At 46.8% G+C, this 21,048-nt stretch overlaps 1 protein-coding gene across 1 annotated transcript in view; it reads right to left on the bottom strand.

Moving 5' to 3' along the window:
• The window catches only part of FGFRL1 (fibroblast growth factor receptor like 1), a 170,496-nt gene that overhangs the window by 80,225 nt on the left and 69,223 nt on the right, over positions 1–21,048 (bottom strand). Inside the window, exon 3 of the mRNA XM_044681781.1 lies at positions 16,498–16,770. Within this exon, the coding sequence (XP_044537716.1) occupies positions 16,498–16,770 (273 nt within the window). The remainder of the gene's footprint in view (positions 1–16,497; positions 16,771–21,048) is intronic.

The raw sequence follows: 21,048 nt of genomic DNA on the forward strand, positions 1-21,048 counted from the left end.
AGACACTTCTAGCTGTGTGACCCTGGGCAAGTCATTTAACCCCCATTACCTAGCCCTTGCCACTCTTCTGCCTTGGAACCAATACACAGTATTGACTCCAAGAAGGAAGGCAAGGGCTTAAGAGAAATGAAGATAAAAAGCTTTAAAAAACAGTTTTCCTTGCATTCGAAGATGTGTAAGAAAGCCCAAGAGATCTTTGGCAGGAGCAGATCTATCATTTTCCCTTCTGCCAGTGGGACTGGGGAGAGGCGAATGGGAAGAAACAAAGAGAGAGAGAGAGAGAGAGAGAGAGAGAGAACCAAGACAGAGACATAAAGACAGAGATATACGAAGATATATACAGAGAGACAAACAGAGATACACAAAAACAGAGACACAGACAGATTCATAAAGACACAGAGACACAGAGATACACAGACCCAGAGACATAGAAAGAGATACATAAAGAGACACACAGAGAGAGATACATAGACACAGATACATAAAGATACAGAGATACACAAGACACAGAGACACAGAAAGATACACAAAGACACAGACAGACAGAGATACATAAAGACACAGACACACAGGAGAGAAAGGGGAGGGGAGAGCTACTTAGAGGTATCTACAGAGCAGTTCTCTCATCCCTCAAGTTTCCAACCACCCAGATGCTGGCAATGATGTGCCTCTTAATCCATGATTAGTCTCCAATTATCCTCAGCATAGTTTTCAAAGGGAATTGGGGAAAATATTTCTATTTAACCAAATTAGCCTTTCGACATGAGGGAATGGGAACCTCTTCAAGCCCACCTGTCTCCCCTCCCCAAGTCCCTAGAAGGACCTGGGGGCTGGGAGGAAGGCCAGCCTGGACCATCAAGGAAGTGCCACATGCCTCATCAACAACTCCTTTCCAAAGAGACTCAGGGCTCAGCCCACAGAGGGTAAAACAGCAAGAAACTCGCATTTATTTTTTAAACCTTTACCTTCTGTCTCAGAATCCATACTAAGCATCAATTCTAAGGCAGATAAGAGCTGGGCAAGGGGATTCAAGAGATTTGGCCAGGGTCACAGAGCTAGGAAGTGTCTGAGACCAGATTTGAACCCAGGAACACTCCACTCCTGGCCTCAGCAGTCCCGTTCTGGTATCACCTATAGACATTACCCAGGACCTGGAGCTAGGAAGAAGCTTCGAGGTGGCTTAGTCCAGCCCTCTCGTTCTACAGATGTTTACGTCTATACAGAGGCCCAAACAAGGCGAAGAGAACAAAAGTGGCAGGATTTGAACTGATGAATCACTCTTTCGTGAGGGAGGGCTGCAAGATGGAGCTGTCATAGCCCTGGAAATGTGATGGAAATTGGGGCTCTGATGGTAATGAGGATGCTTCTCCAAGCCAATGAGAAAACCCTCCCTGCTTTGTATCAGGAGGAGGGAAATCTAGCTGGGAGCAACTCCAAAGGATCTGAGTTCAGATTCCAACTAAGATGCTTACTGGTCGTGAGGCCCTGAGCACACGTCTTACCCAACTTTTGGGGCCTCAAATGTCACCTCTGCAAAATGGGAGAGTTGTACTTAAATGTCCTTCCTCCAAGGCCCCTCTAGCTCTACACTTATGATAGGAGAAGAGGAATTGACGGCTAGAGAGCCAGCGAGGAAGTAAAGAAGGCTTGGGTTCAAAGCCCACCTCAGACACTCCAGAGCCCGGTGGACAAGTCTGGGAGAGTCCCATCCTCTCTCAGCCTCGGGGCGTCCATCTGTAAAATGAGAGGCTGGCCTGGATGGCCCCGAAGATTCTTCCAGTTCTAAATTTATGCCGATCTCATGATTAAGTATAAATGAGGAGCTTCCTTAAGTGGCTGAGCCGGAGCCTGGTACCGTAGAGACCGGACAAATGAGGGCGGGTCCGGGCACCCATGGACGCCGAGGCAGCACGGAGATATTCTGGGGGACAAACCTGCCGTCTTCATGTCGGGGGCTGGACAGTGTGTGGTTCCCCAGCCTGATGGGGGTCACGGGCCGAGTCACATCCCATGAATGGGAGCTCAATAGCACAGCTGGGAAAGTCCAAGCACTCCGAATCTGGCTCTGCCAGCCTTCCCCGGGCACAAGGACTCTCTCCCCTGGGGGGCAGAAAAGAGGCAGCGGACATTGGAGGGGAGCACAGAGGGGAGCTGCCAGAAGCAGAAGAGAAGGGTCATCGGGGACCAGAGCAACGGGGCTCCGAGCCCAGGGAGGCAAGCAGGCCTGGACACCGTGGGGGACAGTGAGGTCCTTAAGCCTCGCTCTGCCCCGGCTCAGCGGACAAGGGGAGGCTCCGAAAGCGGCCAAAGCCACGAGGCCTCCAGGCGGAATCCTTGCCCTGTATACAGCAGGCGCTGCAGGGACATAGGCAGAGGGCATCCCGCTTTCCACTCGGTGCTGAGGATTCGCAGCAGTCCAGACGGCTGGAGGCTCGCCTCACAAATGTGCAAACCGAGGGTCAGAGATGAAGCGACTGGTTCTGGGCCGCCCCATCCCTCGGTGGTAGAGTGATGGCCAAAGCCAGAAGAGGCAGCCAGAGCCCTGACCTGGGCCATCTGGCTCTCCAGGGTGGACAGGACTTCAGGGGAGGGATGTCCAAGCTGACACTTTGGGTAAACAACACTGCTTGCTTTTAGCGAGTTCTCTAGCAAGGAGGGCCCTTTGCCAACCCCGCCTAGCAGAGTCCCAGCGTAGCTTACCCTTTCCAAACCTGCTCTCTCCTAAGCTAGCCTGCCCTATATCTCATGGATGAGGCAGGGGCGGAGGGAATAAACCACAGAACTGGAATAGGGCCCTAGAGGTCACTTAGCCCCAAAGAAGGGAACCAAAGTCTGCAGAAGTGATTGACCCAAGGCCACACGGTCATTCAGTAGCAGAATCAGGACTCAAACGAAGGGCTTTTGACGCCTACGTGGGAATCAGGCAACTCAGTATAGCGAAAAAGGAACTGGTTCTCGCGTCTGAAAACCTGCGTTTGAATCCTGGTGATGCTGCTTACTACCTGGGAAACTTGTGTACTCGAGTCTTTCTAACCTCTTGATGTCTTTTTTTTTAATCTGTAAAATGAGGGGACTGGATTAAATGACCCCCAAGATCCCTTCCCTTTCTAATACTTAATAGAGTGCCAGGCACAGAGTAGGTGTCTGCTGAGTTGATTTTCAATGATCATAGTCATGCTTCATTCCTTTCCTAAAATAAAACAATTTTCAGAAGGTTTAAAACTGAAAGAGCCCCCAATTCAAACCCCAGACTGAGAATGGCTCCTCAGCAACACTGGGCTTTCAGAACACACATTTATTACATGATCTCCAATTCCTGAAACCTGCATTCAAGGCTCTCCCTAGTCTAACCCCACAATATCCATCTAGCTAGATCTATCGCAGTCTTCCAACAATTACTCTCTTGACAAACCAGCCTCCTCCAGGAAGCCTTATCTAATGGTATACTAAGGCAAATAAAAACTAAAAAGAAGTCAAGAGTCCTGGATTCCAATCCTCATCTCAACATTTCCAAGTCATATGATCTCAAAGAAGTCTCTTAAATTTTCTGATCATCAGTTTCCTCGCCTCTAAAATGGGGATAATAATGGCCCCACTCCCTATCTCCTTGGGATATCACAAGAAAAGCATTTTGCAGACCTTACATGGTCATGAAAATCAGTCCTCTGTCCCGACCTCATGGTCTTGAGCTCTCATTCTACACTGTAACCCTAAATCAGAAACAGAATCGTCCTGTCCTCCTCTCCTGGGTCTGTGGTGTACAAACCCAGCCAGTCCTTGAGCTCCTTGAGTCCAGGGGCCACTGAGGCACTTGAGGACCTGGATCTGCACCTGTACCCTGGCTAGCCCAAGTCCCATCACCTCTCTGGACCACCATTTTCCTCAGTTGGATAGCCTTGAGGTCTCTACCAGTTCTAAACCCCCAATCTCTGCCCTATTGGGCAAACATAAACGTGAAGGGAGGAGAACAGTGATAAGAACCTAGAGCAACGGTCCAAACCCAGTAGGGTCATGGTGTGCCATTTGCCATGATGCATGGATTCTTTTTTGTGTCACAGAGCCCACTGGCGTGGGATGACTCCTCTCCTCCGGACAATGTTTGCTGTCTACATTCACAATGGAAGGAAATACGATATTTCAGTTAGAGATTCAGGAGGACAAAGATGTCATTTTTATTTTTCCCATCTATGTTCAGCCTCAGACTAAGAAGCCCCTGCCATAATGTGACTCAAAGATCCTGCGATGCCTGTGTCATCCTCAGCACTCTGGGCACCTGTACGGACATCACAGATGCTCACAGACTGACCGGTCACAAGGCCGGTTCTTTTTTTTTTTTGCTAAGAATCATGAAGAGCCAAAGCCAATCCACCTTTATGAAGCACCTACTACGTGCCAGCCACAGTGCTGAGTGTCGGAGCCCTCCCAGGAAGCCTGGGGTCCGGTTCATCTCTGAGCTTCTTGCGTATAAATCCACAGCCATCCAAGGCCTTTCTCATCCCACTGGGTGCAGAGCTGACGCGCCATCCAGAAAAAGGAACGGGGCATTCGAGGCCCAGGAGAGGCTTTAAACTTAGAAACTGGCCTAAGAGCCTGAAGTTTCCTGGCAGCTCCATTAAGGTCACCACGTTCCAGGTGTCACCTGGCAAAGACCCCATGTCGTCACCCGGGAGGAGCCAAGACCACGTGCCTGTGGAGCGCTGGGCAGCTCGGCCAGACCGGCGAGCCAGAGAAGAGGCCGGGGCCCAGCTAGACCCTGCCAGCTGAGGGGGGTCCTTTTATTTCTGCTAGGGACAGAGAGATTTCTTGGGAGCTGGGCAAGGGCTTCCACCCAGAATTCACCAAATCTCAGCAGATCACCACATCTCAGGCAACTAAAATCTCAGGTGGGGGCAGCTACGCGGCTCAGTGGCCTGAGAGTCAAGTCTAAAGATGGGAGGTCCAGGGTTCAAATCTGGGCTCTGACACTTCCTAGCTGGGTGACCCTGGGGAAGATGCCTAACCCTCACTGCCTAGCCCTTACCACTCTTCTGCCTGGAAGATTCTGGAACTAATACCCAGAATTGATTCTAAGGAAAAAGGTTAAGTGTTTAAAAAAAAAATCTCAGGCAGAAAATGTAGAAAGTGACCTCCCGTCAAGCTCAAACCCTTCCTGTCTCTCATCCCCCCGATTTCAAGCTGAAGAAACTGAGACCCAAAGAGGGGAAAGGATATTTATTTCCATAATCACCCAGGCCAGAATTTGAACCCACATCCTCAGATATCAATTCCAAGGTTTCTTTTTCCTCATTGCTGACCCTGCCTTACTTAGTGAAGGAACTTGGAAATGTTTAGGAAAGGGAAACTTTTTGGCTCCCCCCAGAAGTCAGGGATGGCTCATTTTTATCTTTCTACTTCCCCAGGGCCTAACATTCAGTTGGCACCAAGCAAACATTTACAGAATAAATGAATGAACCCACACAGGCTAAAGCTTTCATTTGACAGAGGCAGAACCTAAGGTCGGGGAATGTTAAGGGACTTGCCTAAGGTCACAGAGCTAGGAAGTATCTGAGACAGGCCTTCAACTTAGTCTTCTTCTTGGCTCCAAATTCAATGATCCATCCACTTTGGAAGGGTCTCAAAGTTGTACAATTAAGTCCAACTCCCTCATTTAATAGCTGAGAAAACGGAAGACTAGGGAGAGGAAGATGGTTCTCCAAAGTCACACAGTAAGCGGGTTGCAGCCAGGCCTAGGACTCAGCTCTCTCCTACACTGGTCAAGGGAGCAGTGGAGTGGTTTGGGAATGGGTGGAAGGAAAACTCATACCGCTGGCTGCAGATTCCAGGGTCTTCTCCTTTCTATGCTTTCTTAATCTCTTTCAAAATTTTAATTACTGCCCAATCTGATTTAAAAACAAATGTATTTAAGGCTCCAGAAATAGTCTACAGCCCATACTTTCTCCCAACAAAACCACAGTCAGAGAGGAGTTGTGAGAGAGGCAAAGACAGAGAGACAAAGACAAAGAGAGACAAACAGAGAGAAGCAGAGAGACAGAGATAAACAGAGAGAGAGAAGGGGAGAAAGAGAGAGATAGAGATGCAGAGACAGAGATAAACAGAGATAGAGAGACACAGAGGGAGAGGGGGAGAGAGAGAGAGAGAGAGTGGGGTGGGGGAGAGCACTCATGCAAAGAACAGACTCCCTGTTTAATCAGCTATTCCCCACTCCGGGGCTGACAAACAGACGTGTTCCCGAATGAGCTCTGTCAGGCAGGCAGGAAGGCAATCAGGGAGGGAGGGAAGGAGAGAAGGAGGCAGACAGGGAACACTGCTGGACCTGCATGCTACATTCCTGCAAGTCCTGGCTGCCCAGTCCAAGCAGAGCTGGCCCCAGAATTCTTTACATTCTCTCTTTAGCAGCTGCACAATGGGGTGGTTCTTCCCTTCCTCCCTCCCTAGGCTGATGCTCTGCAGCAAGAGGAAATGACTCCTGGGCCAACCCAGGGCCACAGGGCTATTTTTAGGGGTGGTGGGTGGAAAGATAGAAACAGAGGTTGGGGTACAGAAAAGAGAGAGAGAGAGAGAGAGAGAGAGAGAGAGAGAGAGAGAGAGAGAGAAACGGAAGGAGGGAAGGAGGAAGAACCCAAGACAGATAAACTGGGAAAAGGAGATAGAGGTATTAGTGAAAGCAAGAGAGGCAAATGTAAACAAACAAACAAACAAACAAACAAAAAAAAAACAAAGAGAGGGCAAAGGCCCTGAAAGGTAAAAGAAGGCAGAGACAGAATGGGACAAAATGACTGTGAGAGACAAGAAACAGAAAGAGGCAGAGTCTAAGAGAGAGGGGAGAAGAAGTCATTTCAAACTCAAGAGTTTCACAGAAGCAGTGGCTTAAAAGGATGAGGAAGATTCCAAAAATTGGAAAACAATGAAGGGGGCATTCCCAGCTTAACAAAAAGCACAGGCAAAGGCACAGGGGGCATAAAGGGCAAAATTCTTCAGGTATTTCAGTATCTTGAGGAGTAGATGACATGCCAAGATAAAAGCATTCTCTTCCTCCTCAGATGGTTCAGCTATTTTTTAACTGTACCTCTCCTTTGCCCTTATAGTACTTTTCATGCCATCATAGGATGATGGCCAGAAGAGAAGATGGGGGTCATCTCCAAGGGTTCTAAGCCTGGAGTCTATAGAATTAAAAAAATAATACCCACTGAACTTCAGTGTAATTGGTTTCCTTTGGAATTCAACATATTTTATTTGTTCATTCAAAAACATTCATCTGGGAACAGCTAGATGATTTGGAGGGAGAAAGGAAGGAAGGAAGGAAGAAAGGAAGGAAGGAAGGAAGGAAGGAAGGAAGGAAGGAAGGAAGAAAGGAAGGAAGNGAAGGAAGGAAGGAAAGAAGGAAGGAGGGATGGAAGGAGGAAGGAAGGAAGGAAGGAAGGAAGGAAGGAAGAAAGAAAGGAAGGAAGAAAGAAAGGAAGGAAGGAAGGGAAGCAATTAATAGAATTCCAACCACAGTAACAGTGTTGTGAAGGAGAAATTTGTGGGCAAAGGGATCTCCCCCAAAGAGCCTTATATCTCTCCCACTCCATCCTTAAACTCTCCCCCTCACTCTCTCCCCACATCCTGGTGAATGTGTCTGGGTCTTGGAGAGACTTTCTTCGATGTTAAACAGTAGGTTCTGGAGAAGGAGGCAGTGGCAGTGGCAGCTCGAACTCCTTACTCTGGTATTGTCATCAGCAAATTCTCTCTGGACACGACAGCAAGGAAGGCCGTCGGGAGCCAGAAGGAGAGAGGGAAGCCAGGACTGAGGAAATACCTAGTGTTTGCTTAGGCTCCACGCCACCAATGAATCCCAGATGTTGGCTCCAGCTGTCACGTTCTGCTGGGTGCGGGCAGAAACCAAGGCCTCTATCAGGCTGGGCTGTGAATCAGGCTGCCAGATAAGCCCCAAATTCCATGCCCTGCTGGCATCTGCTGGGGAAAGAGTGCTCCCCCACAGTGCAGAATCTCTGAGGGTTAGCCCGTCACCAAAAGGCCTCCCTGCAAATTATTGCCCCCTCAGACATCCTGTGTTCCAACAGAATATACAACTTGCTGTCCCTTTAATACTTTCCACCTCCATGCTTTTGGCTCATACTGTGTTACCTAGAGCTAGAACATCCCATCAACCCCTATATCTTTTTTTTTTTAAATTTATTTTAAACCCTTAACTTCTGTGCATTGACTTATAAGTGGAAGAGTGGTAAGGGTAGGCACTGGGGGTCAAGTGACTTGCCCAGGGTCACACAGTAACCCCTATATCTTCATCTACTGAAACTCAGCTTCTCTGCTGATCTCCTTCTCATCCCACCCCTAAATTGGAAGTCTCTGGAAGGTAAGAACAGAGGAAAGCCTTAGAAATCAAGTCTCCAGAGTGTCCATCATTTAGGGAATGGCTGAACAAGCTGTGGTATACGGTTGTGATGAAAGGGACGAGATTAGAAAAACCTGGAAAGACTTATATGAACTGATGCAAAGTAAATCGAGCAGGATCAGGAGAACAGTAACAGAAATACTTTATGATAATCAACTGTGAAGGACTAAACTATTTTTAGTAAAACCAGGTTCCAAGATAATCCCAAAGGACTCATGATAAAAAAGAAAAAGTTATCTGCAGCCAAAAAAGGAAGCACTGGGATCTGATTGCAGATCAAAGGAGGTCATCCTTCCCTTTATTTCCTTCATGAGTTTTATTAGATGTGTAATATGACTTTTGGGGAATATGGAAATATATAATGCATGAAAGCACTGGTAGAACCTACAGCAGATCATTTACCACCTCGGGGAGTGAAGAGAGTCAAGGGGAAAGAGGGAGAGAATGTGAACCACAAAATATCAAAAATTATTTCTATATGTAATTGAAAAAAATGTTAATTAAAAAAAAAAGAAAGAAATCAAGTCTCACCCCCTCAGCTAAGGACCAGACAGGAGAATAAGACCAGACACCAGAACTGAGTGACAGAGTCAGGATGAGAAGCCAGGTTCTCTGACTTCCTGGAATCCCTGCTGCACTTGCCTCTGCCTGGTGCTCTAGTTGTCTCCATCCCCCCTTGGGAAACTGGGAGCTCCCTGACACTCTGGCCTGAAACAGAATCATCCCTCCTCCTCCTCCACGGGGCATGGAGGGATCAGTGGGTACTCTCAGAGCATCTGGTAAAGAAACGAATGAACAGACTGTATGTAGAAAAAGGCACCTCCTATATGTGAATGAGCTCCCACCTCATGGCATCTCAGATGGTCCATCTAACCTGGCTCTGTCCCTGATGCCCTGTCCTGTTGTCTCAGCCCTCTACTCTCCCTCTAATAGGCTCAGTGGGCCTCTCTAGCCTCCCCAGGCTACCTGGCCAGCTTGAGTCCATCTCCCAGGCTCCAGCCAAGCACACAGTGGTCACCTGGATGTCCCATCAGAGACTCCACTGCATCCTGTCCAAAACAGAACTCCTGTTCTTCCTGTTATCTTGCCAAATGGCCACTGCCCCAAATTCTCCTAATTTTTTTTTTCTGTTAATGAAACCAAGAATCCTCCCAGCCAGCCAGGTTAAAGAACTTGGAAGGCATCAATCACTTTCTCCTTTTCCTGACTCCTAACCCCCAAATCCAATGAGGTGCCAAGTCCTGTGGCTCTCTGCACCCACAATATTTCCTGCATCTATCCCCCTTAACTCCATGCACACAGCTCCTATCCTAATTTAAGATCCTATCATCCTTCTCCTGAAGGATCACAATTGCCTCCTATTTGGTCTCCCAGCCTCCAATCTCTCTTCTTTACTCTACCCCAACCTTTCAAACCTATCATTCTCTTCTTTTCCAGAAGCTCCAGCAGCCCCCCACGGTATTCAGGATAAAATATCAGCTTCTCACACTCAACAATCTGACTCTTCCTACCAACCTTTCTAGACTTATTTCACATTTGTTTTCCTGGAAAACCTAGGTTCCTTAAATTCCATTTCTCCATTTCTCAAATTCCTGCATTCACCAAGCCGCAATCCTTATAAGGAATATGTCTGGGCAGCAAGGTGGCCCCAGAAATAAGGGTGCTGGGCCTGAGATTAGGAAGATCTGAATTCAAATCTTGACCCAGATACTGATTAGCTGTGTGTCCCTGGGCAAGTCATGTAGCCTCTATTTGCCCCAGTTTCCTCATCTGTAAACTAGGGATAATAATAGCACCTACCTCCCAAAGCTGATCTGAAGATCAAATGAGATATCTGGAAAGCACTTAATACAGGGCCTACCTTGGAGGAGACACTAGATAAATATTAGCTATTATTATTATTCCTACATTCCCTTCACATCTCTAACTTGAAGACTCCTTGGCCTTCTGCCAAGTTCAGCTAAAAGGCCACCTCCTCTAGAAAACTGTCAATACACAGGATTGATTCTAAGATAGAAGGTAGGGGTTTAAAGGAAAGGAAAAAAGAAAGGTCTATGGGCTTCCCAGCTTGGAAGACTGAAGTTCTTATATCATGGTGTCCGTAGATTTATTACTGGGTTTTTTTTAATATTTTGATAACTGTATTTCAATATAATTGGTTTCCTTTGTAATCTATGTACATCCTTTTATTCATGTAAAAATATTACTCTGAAAAAGGGCTCATCAGCTTTGACAGACCACCATAGTGCTCCCTGCCATGAAAGAAGGGTTACGACTTCTCCTGAAGAGAAGAGCTTACACACAGCAGGCACTTAATAAGTGCTCATTGTTCTACTTTAGAATTGGGCCTGATTCTGAGCCCACCCCCAGGGGAAGAGTTCTCAGCTCCTCTCCCAGAAAGGAGGCATCTCGTAAAAGGATTGTTTACCAAATGAATCAGGCCAAAGGTTTTATGCCTCTGACTCCCCAAACAAGTCACATAAAAGAGAAATGAGTTGAGAAATATGACCAAAGCCTCTTCTTTTCTGCCAGCTCTGTTCGGCCCTGGCCTGCTCTGATCCAGGAAGAGGAGAATGAGATAGTAGATTTAGAGCCAGAAAGGGCCTCAAAGGTCATTTAGTCCAACCTCTTTATTTTAAGAAAGAGGAAACCCAAAGCCATAAGGCAAGTTTTGAACCCAAGATTCCAGATTCCAAATTTAGCCTTCTTTGCATTTCAGCACTCAGCTGCCTCAAGCTGGCTCCATCTGGGACACAGACAGTTCTGGAATTCTCACAACTTCATCTCAGAAAGGGCAATATAGAGGCAGCCAGGTGGTAGAGTGGAGAGAGTGCCAGGCTTGGAGCTTGGGAGAACCTGGGTTCAAATCTGGCCTAAGACACTTTCTAGCTGTGTGACCCTGAGCAAAGGAAGAAGGGAAGGAAGGAAGGAAGGAAGGAAGGAAGGAAGGAAGGAAGGAAAGAGGGAAGGAGGGAGGGAAGGAGGGAAGGAAACAAGGAGGGAAGGAAGGAAGGGGAGAAGTAGGACAACATAGCAGAGTGGATAGATGCAACGTCAGGAAGACCTACCTGGGTTCAAATACTGTCTAACACTTAGCCACATGAGCATTGGAAAGTCACCACCACTCTGTAAGCCTCAGTTTTGTCATCAATAAAATGGGGGTCCTCCTACCTGTAGTCATCCCCATACAGGGTTCTGAAGCTCAAGTATATATAAAGCACGTTACAAAGTGTACATGGAGTCTAGAAGCATCTGTATGTGCCCACACACATATTATATATCATGTGTCGGTGGTGATGTTTTACATCTTGCTCCATCTCTCATCTTGCTCCATCTCTCATCAAGCCTTCTCTTGCTCAGGCACCTGTTCCCCAGATTACATTCTTGGTTAAGTGCTGGAAGGAACTTCAAAGACCATCATTTGACAGATGAGGAAGTGAAGCCCATCAAATTTCAGTGACTTGCCCAAAGTCACACAGTTAGTGACAGGCACAGGATTAGAACTGTAGTCTTAGAAGCCTAAGTCCAGCATGTTTTCTAAAACATCATACACTGTTGTATCTATATTTCCAGCCTGATCTTCCTGCTTACAGGGACACAGCTAGAGCCACCAGTTCATCGCCAGGGACCAGTGGCTTCAGGACTCTGCCCGACCTGGTCTGAGAGACTCAGATCCAATGCTGGACACCGAGCGGGTCATAGGAGGGATGCCATGCACATACCACCAGAAGAACGATATACTTCTGGGAAATACTCTTTTCATTTCCTCAAAATCCATAGACTGGCCTTGAAGGACTGTCAAAATGTGGCTTTATCTCTGTCTTTTCAGCCTTATCTCCCCATTTCCTCAGAGTCCTATCTAGCCCTACTGGGATACCTGTATTTCCCTGATTTCACAGTGCCCTCTTCCACTCTACATCTGTATAAACTGCTTCCTCTGTCTGGGAGACACTCTTTCCTCTCCTCTTGAAATTTCTCCCATCCTTCAAGAAGGAGATTCCCTGCTCTAGAAAGTCTTCCCTAATTCCTCCCCCTCCTTACAAAAAGCATAAGGAGGGGACTGAGACCCTAGGACGTAGCAGGGCTCTCACCAGCTCTCATGGGGCTGGGCAGGTGACTTTAAGAATTAACCAACCCACCCAAAGAAACACACCCTCTTACTGCATCCCTGATTTCCCTCCCTGCAGGAAAAGCCAGGAAAATTGGAAGTCTTGAATCATATATCATATATCTTTAAATTCAGGAAGAGGCTTCTTGTTTGTAAAAGATACTCATCAGTTGGGTCTATCCAGTGTATCCAGGAACCTGGATCAAGCCCTGCCTGTGTTACCGTGGCCAGGTCATTTCCCTGTGCAGGACTTCATCCCAGCCTCAGTTTCCTCTTTTCTAACAATAAGATGCTTGGCTTGGGAGATCTCTAAGACCTCTTCTTGGCTTTGAAACTGATGGTTTTTATGATCCTCTGTATCACTTCCCCCTTTTCTAGCTTTCTGCTCTAGAAAATGAAGGGTTCAACTAAATGGTCTCTAATAACAGTAATAACTTCCTATTTCTATGGCAGTTTACAAAGTACATTCTTTATAACCACAGACTGGGATTATTATCCCCATTTTCCAGGGGGAAACCGGAACTCAGGGAGTTGGACCCAGAGAGAATGTGTGCTGAAGCTGGAATTCGAATTCAGATCTGTTCTTCCCTCTCCCCTGGGCTCCCTCTCCTCTCAGCCACAACCTGACTCCAATCCTCCAACTTCCAAACCTCCCGGGCCCAGAGACTCCACTCTCCCTATCTCGAGATGCTGGGCCACAGGCCGACGAGTTCACTGGAACGCACTAATGCAAACCACATTGGCCCGCTGTACGGCCTCTGGTTTTTTTCCACCCACAACTCGAAGCCCTGAGAATCGGCAGCAGGAGCCTCTGCAAGAGCAAACAGATGTTTGCAGGATGCTGCCGCTCTGGGCACCTCGTGCAGATCATAAAAGAGGAGAAGAGGGATGATCCCTCTCGTGTAAAACGCTCCCCCTGCGCCTCGCATCAAATGGCGCTGACGGCGGAACAAGCTGCGAAAAGACCTGAAACACAGAAAAACACCCCCCTCGGCCTGGCCGGGAGAGGAGCCTGGCGGGGCCCGGGCTCCCAGGGAAGGGGGGAGCTGGAAGGGGCCGCTGAAGGCTTCCAGGCTAACTCCCTCGCTTGACAGGCAGGGAAACTGAAGCCCAGCCATGCAGGGGAAGGGGCTGGCCCACGGTCACTTGGCCGCCTGGGGATCGAAGCCAGAGGAAGAAGCCAGGTCTCCCAACTGGCCACCCAGGGCTACTGCCACGAGCAGGATGAGCTTCTGTATCTGAACTGACAAGGCCAGACAAGAAGCAGGAGCATCAGGTGTCCAGAGGGCCCGCAGAGGTCAGCTGAGGAGGAGGCTGGCGTCCTGCCTCTGGCCTTTAGAGGCTCTCAGCCCTGACACATGAGTGCAAAAGGCTGGGTCTCTCTGTTTCCTCACTTATGAAATAAGGAACCTGGAGCTGATGTCCCTGAGGTCCCTTTTCAGCTCGGAATTCTAGGGTCCTAAGATCCTATAAGCCCCTATATAGGGCTTATCCCACGGGCTCTGAGCCCTGGAGATTCAGAAAGGAGAAAGCAAAAGCTCAGAAACCTTCACTGGCTCATGACTGGATGCCGAATAAACTGGCATTTAGTGTCCTCCACAACATGGTCCCATCCTACCCTTCCAGGCAATTCCCTACCAGAACTCCGTGCTCTGGCTGGCCCACATATGCTCTCATCTACTACAAAACTCTCTGTCTGTCTCTGTCTCTCTCTTCCTCTCTTCTGTCTCTGTCTCTCTCTTCCTCCCTGTCTATTTTTCTCTTTCTCCCTCTGTCTCTCTCTCTTTTCTCTCTCTCCCCTCTTCCTGCCTCTTTTTCTCTCTCTCCTCCCCTGTGTCTGTTTCTCTTTCTATGTCTCTCTTTCCCCATCTCTCTCTCCCCTAGACTATCTCTCTCACCTTTTCTCTCTCTCTCTCTCTCTCTCTCTCTCTCTCTCTCTCTCTGTCTCTCTCTCTCTCTCTCTCTCTGACACACACACACACACACACACACACACACACCCATTCTTCCCCTTTCAAATTCCTACCCACCTTTCTAAGTACAATTAAAGTAATCTCCTCCATGAAGCCTTTCCTGATCCTCTCCCTAGAAGTGATCCATCTGTCCCCCAACCTTTTCTCCACAGAATAATTATCTGGGTGCCCTCACTACCCCTTCACCACTAACTACCACCATCACTCTCCTTTCCTTGCACCGCCCCCACTCCAGGACCAGTTGCTCACTGAGGGTGGGAACTGTCTCATCCATCTCTAACACCAATGGACAGAAGCTAGGGATCTGGGCATCACTGAGAGGAACTTCCCAGCTGGAGCTGTCCAACAATGGGAGAGGCTACTTGCTAGGTGGGAAAAGATGATAAATTTCCCCTAACTGAAAAAGCTCCAGGAAAGGTTGAACGGAGCACCAAGGTCAATGGCTAGAGAGATGGACCTGGAGTCAGGAAGGTCTCATTTCAAACTCAGCCTCAGACAGTGGCTCTGTCTGCCTCTGTTTCCCTATCTGAACAATGGGGATAACAATATCACCCACCTCCCAGGGTTGTGGTAAGGAGCAAATGAGAGAAACAAAATATGTAAAGTGCTTCATAAACCTTAAGAAGACAGACAAAAAATAGCTACTGTTAGTTATTATTATCCTTGCTCTGGGCAGAGGTTGGAACAGATAATCTCAGAAGTTTCTTCTCCAAACTCCAATTGAATAACAGAATATTGGCACTGAAAGAGACCACAGAGATACACTCATCCAACACTTTCATTGCAGAGATGAAGCAACAGGCTGAAAGGGAGGTGACTTGACCAGGGCCATACAGTTATTGAGTGTTGGAAGCCCTTGGTACTCTGATTCAGGACTCACACAAGAGAGTCTGACAGGAGAGTAATAGTTTCCTCAGCTAGGGCACCCTAAACTTTCTCAAGTGCTTCCCTACAACAACTTTGGGAGATAAGTAGTAAATGTATTATTGTTCCCATTTTCCAGGCCAGGACATTGAGGTCAAGGAGAGGGAAAGTGATTTACTTAAGGTCACAGCCATTACATGTTCAAGCTGGGACCCAAATCCAGGTCTCCTCATTCCTGGTCCTTTGTTTGGGGTTAGAAACACAGAACGTCAAGTCCTCGAGAGGGATCTCATCTACAGCATTCCTAATGAGAGATGCCATTCAAACTCTACTTGGAAGACCTCCAAAAATGGGAGCTCAGTGCCAATAGAAGCAGCCCTTTCTGTGTTACCCCTCAATTAGATTCTGCCCAAAGGACCCAGATGGACCCAAAGGAGGAGACAGCAGCAGGCTGGCCTGGACTATGCCAACCAGGACCTAGCACTTATGCTGAGCAACAGGAAGAAGGCTCAGAATCCTGGTCTTATAGGAGATAAAAAGCTGTTAAAGAAACACTGGGGAGAGAGAGGGGCACTTCAGAATGAGTTCAATCACATCCTTTGCTTTCTATACTTGAACTCAGGTTCAAAAGAACCACACACCCCAAAATAGGTACATATAGGCAGCTACATAAGGGGCTTCTTAGGATCTAGAGAGGGAAGACAGCCAAATGTCCCAAGTCTAACTCCCTTTTCTTCCTTTAGAAGAAACTGAGGCAGAGAGAAGAAAGGGATTTACCCAAGGTCACCGAGTAAATGGCAGAGTCAGCATTTGAACCCAACTCCCTGTACCCCAAACCTATACTACTTCTACTATACTTCACAGTTTCTGAAATTGTTTACCCTTATCTTTCCTTGCTATTTTTCTAGGTTCTTGGCTACTCCTAGATATTCTCTGCATGGGGTCTGAGATATCTGGCCAGCATTGACCATCCATCCTTATGTCCAACATTGACCACGTCCTTCCCTCTGACCACGGACTCCATGGAACAATGCCTCCCATCAAGCCATACAGCTGCCTCATGCCCTGTGGAACTGGTACCCTCCAACCTTTTTGCACCCTCTCTCCCTCCTACGTCCAGCATTGCCCAGCCTTTCTCAGGACACGATCACACTCACCCATCACAATGAGTGTGTAATTGACACTCAGGCTGCCAAAGCCATTGGTGGCCTTGCATACGTAGGTGCCTGCATCCCCTCGTTCCACTTCCTTGATCTTCAAGCCCTGGGGGAGGACCCGAAAACGGGCCCAGCCGCTGTGGATAGTGCGTCCATCCTTAGTCCACATGGTGAGTGGGGGTGGGTCCCCTTCCACAGGGCACAGGAGTTTGACAGTCCTCCCCAGTCTTGCTGACTGCCTCGGGGCCACACGGTCAGAGATCCTCGGAGGGCCTAAAGGACAAGAAGGAAGAGAACTTAGCTGGGTTCTCCTCCAGCAGTCTGAACTCTATCTTTATTTATTTACAAGCATTGTCCTAGGAGTCAGGAGACCTTGGATAGATTCCCAACCTACTGGTAACTGGTACAGTCAGAGGCAATTCCCTCACTTCTGGGGCCCAGAAAAAGGAAACAATTTACCCAAAGGCCAAGGATAATAAGCGGCAAAGCCAGGACTTAAAATCTGGTCTCCAATAAGAACTCATGCTGGGTCCATAGAACAATATCTACAATAATCACAACATTGGAAAACAAACAAGCAAAAACAACAATAACTTTGCAAGACGACTCTTGGAAATACAAAGACTAGTCATGATTCTGCTCCTAACAGAGGTGATGGAGCAGAGGTATAGAAAGATACATTAAAACCAATGTGGAAATGTGTTTTGTTTCACTGTGCATAGTTGAAAGGAGCTTTTGATTCTTTTTTCCAATCAATAAACATTTGTTAAGGGCTATTATGTGCTAAATATTGGGAGGAGAGAGGAAGAGAAAGGGGGAAGAGAAAAAGGGAAGGGAAGGGAAACGTTTTGCAAATTAATAGAAAAGAGAGAAGGCTAGAAGGAGACAGATAAGCAAAAGAGCTTTGAAAGTGAGGGGCAAGATAGATGGTTCAGTAAATTGAGAGCCAGGTCTAGAAATGGGAGATCCTGTGTTCAGATATGACCTCAGACCAAAACAATTCTATCAATTCTATCAATTCTAAGACAGAAGATAAAAGTGGTTTTTTTTTTAAAAGTTACATGTTGAAATTATGATATACTTTAAAAGACTAGTAAGGGATCCTAAGAGAGACTGGCAGTTTCCAAACAATCCACTTTTTCTCTTCTACTTTGTATGTAAAAATGCTCACTGTAATTCAGAACAAAAATTATAAAGGAAAGAAAGTCTATTCTGCTAGGTCCAGCACTATGATTTCTCCTTCCCCTGAGACTGCTCTCTGCCCCCTAGACACACAGGCTCCCTCACAGCTACCTCCAGGCCCCAGGGTAAGCCTGTTCCTAGCTCCTCCATGACTGCCCCTCAGATGCCCTGAAGGCCAAATGAATAACAGGACAGGCCCTTAAAAACAAGAAGTCCTAATTCCTTCATGCATTTCTAGGTACAGCAATTCTAAAGGTCAGTCTGTGGTCACCCTGGAGGTAGGAGAATGGCAGAAGAGGAGAGAAGTCACTGGCAATGAAGAATTTGCCAAGATAGCACATTTCTTTACCAACAACCCAGGATCATCCTTCTGTGTGCGGATTCCACTCCTAGCTGACCTAGCCTTCCCTTCTCCCCCTACTCCCACACCTCAGGAACACAGGGATAAATCTCAGGCCAAATCAACCTTGGATTCTGGACAGAGGGTCTGGTGAGATAAGATTCCTTGCATGTGGGCGCGAGTATTTGCTCACCCCTGCCCCCAGCCCAACCTCCACCCCAGCTAGCTGGAACTGTGGACGCCCAGAGACCAGAACTGGAGGAAGCCAGCCTCTCCTCCCCGTTTGAAACTCCCCTATGGTTCCCCATAGAGCCAGAAATGGAATTTAAAAGGATCAAAAGTTTTTTAAAGGGCTGGGTAGGGACTGGTCTGTTTGGGGGAAATAGCTTGGAAGTCTGAGAGTCAGAACACGAGTTCTAGTTCCAGGACTAGCACCGATTGGCTGTGGGACTTGTCTAAAGACACGGCCCTTTACTGGACCTCAGTTCTTACAAACATGTTTATTTATTTCACTTAATCTTTCCCCATTGCATTTTTGAACAATTTTAATGTTGATTTTTAAAAATTTTGAGTCCCAAACCACTCCCTTACCCCTACCCTTGAATATGATATCAATTAGGGGACAGCTAGGTGGCTCAGTGCATTGAGAACCAGGCCTAGAGACAGGAGGTCCTAGGTTCAAATCTGACCTCAGACTCTTCCTAGCTGAGTTGGGCAAGCTAGGTAAAGTTGGGCAAACTAGCTGGGAGTTAAGTCATTTAACTCTCATCGCCCAGCCCTTATTGCTCTTCTGCCTTGGAACTAATATATAGTATTAATTCTAAGATGGAAGGCAAGGGTTAAATATATAATCTTTTTTGAGCTTTACCACAATCTTGGGAATTAAGTGCTATTATTATCCCCATTTTACAGATTAGGAAATTGAAGCAAACTGAGGGTAAATAATTTACCTAGAAGAGCAGCTAGGTTGCACAGTAGATAGAGTCAGGCCTGGAGATGGGAGGACCTGGGTTCAAATTTGGCCTCAGATACTTCCTAGCTGTGTAACCTTGGGCAAGTCATTTAACCTTTGTTTGTCTAACCCCTTACTCTTCTGTCTTACTAGGACAGAAGTCAAGGATTTGGTTGGGTTTTTTTAATGACTTGTCCAGGATCACATAGTTAGTGTCTGAGGCTGGATTTGACCTCAGGTCTTTCTGACTCTTTCTGCTACTCAGCCTAGATGCCCTTTCCACTACGGGGGACCATTCTGGGCACTTTATGTTTTGGTACCAAGCCAAAGGGCTTTGTATTCAGGAGGTACTCCATAAATGTTTGCTGAATTTGATGTTGAGTTCTGAAATCCCTGAATCTTGGAAATCTGGTATTGGAATCTCGTCTTGTTAATTCTTTTCTTATGTCAATATCCTTTCTCCTCTACAAGGCTGTGGGCTTGCCAGGGCTGAGACCAAGGCTGAGTGACCTCAACAGAGACCTGCTGCCCACAGTAGGCTCAGAATGTGATGTCTCCCAGCCTCAGGGAGTCTCCCAGCCAATCCCAAGAATCTCTTGCTTGTAGCTCATATCACTGCTACCTCACTGATTTTCCCCATCACATTCTAACTAACAGAAGGTAAGGGTTTAATAATAAATAAATAAATAAATAAACAAACAAACAAACAAACAAACAAACAAACAAACAAACAAACAAACAAACAAACAAACAAATAAATAAATAAATAAATAAATAAATAAATAAATAAATAAATAAATAAATAAATAAAAAGTCTTACCTTCTGTCTTAGAATCAATATTGTGTACTGGTTCCAAGACAGAAGAACGGTAAGGGCTAGGCGATAGGGGTTAAGTGACTTGCCCAGAGTCACACAACTAGGAAGTATTTGAGGCCAGATTTGAAGTCAGGACTCTAGGCCTGGCTCTCCATCCACAAAGCCACCTAGCTGCCTCCTCCCATTTAATTTTTTATGCTGACCTGTGATATACTGATACCATGATGGGGAAAGTCATGATGTGGAAGGGATACTGGTAGCCAGATATTCCTATGGAGGAGGCAACAAAGCAAGAGATGCTATCTTTATTAGAATGTAAGCTCCTTGAGGCCAAGACGGTCCTGCTTGCTTCTCTTTGTCGCCCCAGCACTTGACACAAATGCCTGGGTCACATAAGCACTTATAAATGTTTTGTCTATCTATCTGTCTCTCAGAAGAATGAGGAACCAAAGTTGCTGTTACATAATCTCCCTGTTTTAGATTGAATACTACTTTCCCAATAACTGTCATAATAAAACCTGATCTGTGTGTCTTGGACTTATCTTCAATTCTTCCTTGTTCCTTGCCTCCTCTAACCAATTGTCAAGGTCCCGTCCCTCCCATGGCTACACCTCTCAAACTAATTCCCTTCTCCCTTCCCCTTCTACAGCACCTTCTGTCATCACCTGACTGGACACTAACTTCCCAACAGGTTTTTCTGCCTCTGATCTTGTCCTTCACCCGTCCTGTCAGAATAATCTTCCTTAGGCAAAGCTGGACATAACAGAGGTCTGCACTTTTGTGGACGGTCTTCTTCTTTAGTCTACTACGAGTAGGAAATGCCCATTGGATTTGGTATTTGTTAAGTTTAGAAGACGAATTTGACACTTTTTACAGAGAATATAAATCTGATCGGGTCATTCCTCAGCTCAAGAATCTTCTGGTGATTGATTCCCTGTTGCTTACCAAGAACAGTTCAACCTCTTCTGCGTGGCATGTAAGGCTGTCCATGATTCGGTAAACACATCTGATGGCAGGGTTCAGTCATTGTCCCAGCCATGTCCTACTCTTCATGACCCCATCTGGGGTTTTCTTGGCAGACATACTGGAGTGGTTGGTCATTTCCTTCTTCAGCTCATTTGACAGATGAGGAAACTGAGGCCAATAGGAATAAGTGACTTGCCCAGGGTCACATTGCTAAGATACTGGAATGTTTTGCCATTTCCTTCTATAGCTCATTTGACACATGAGGAAACTGAGGCCAACAGAGTTAAGTGATTT

This window comes from Gracilinanus agilis, chromosome 6 (genome assembly GCF_016433145.1).
Source record: "Gracilinanus agilis isolate LMUSP501 chromosome 6, AgileGrace, whole genome shotgun sequence".
Taxonomy (NCBI): Eukaryota; Metazoa; Chordata; class Mammalia; order Didelphimorphia; family Didelphidae; genus Gracilinanus; species Gracilinanus agilis.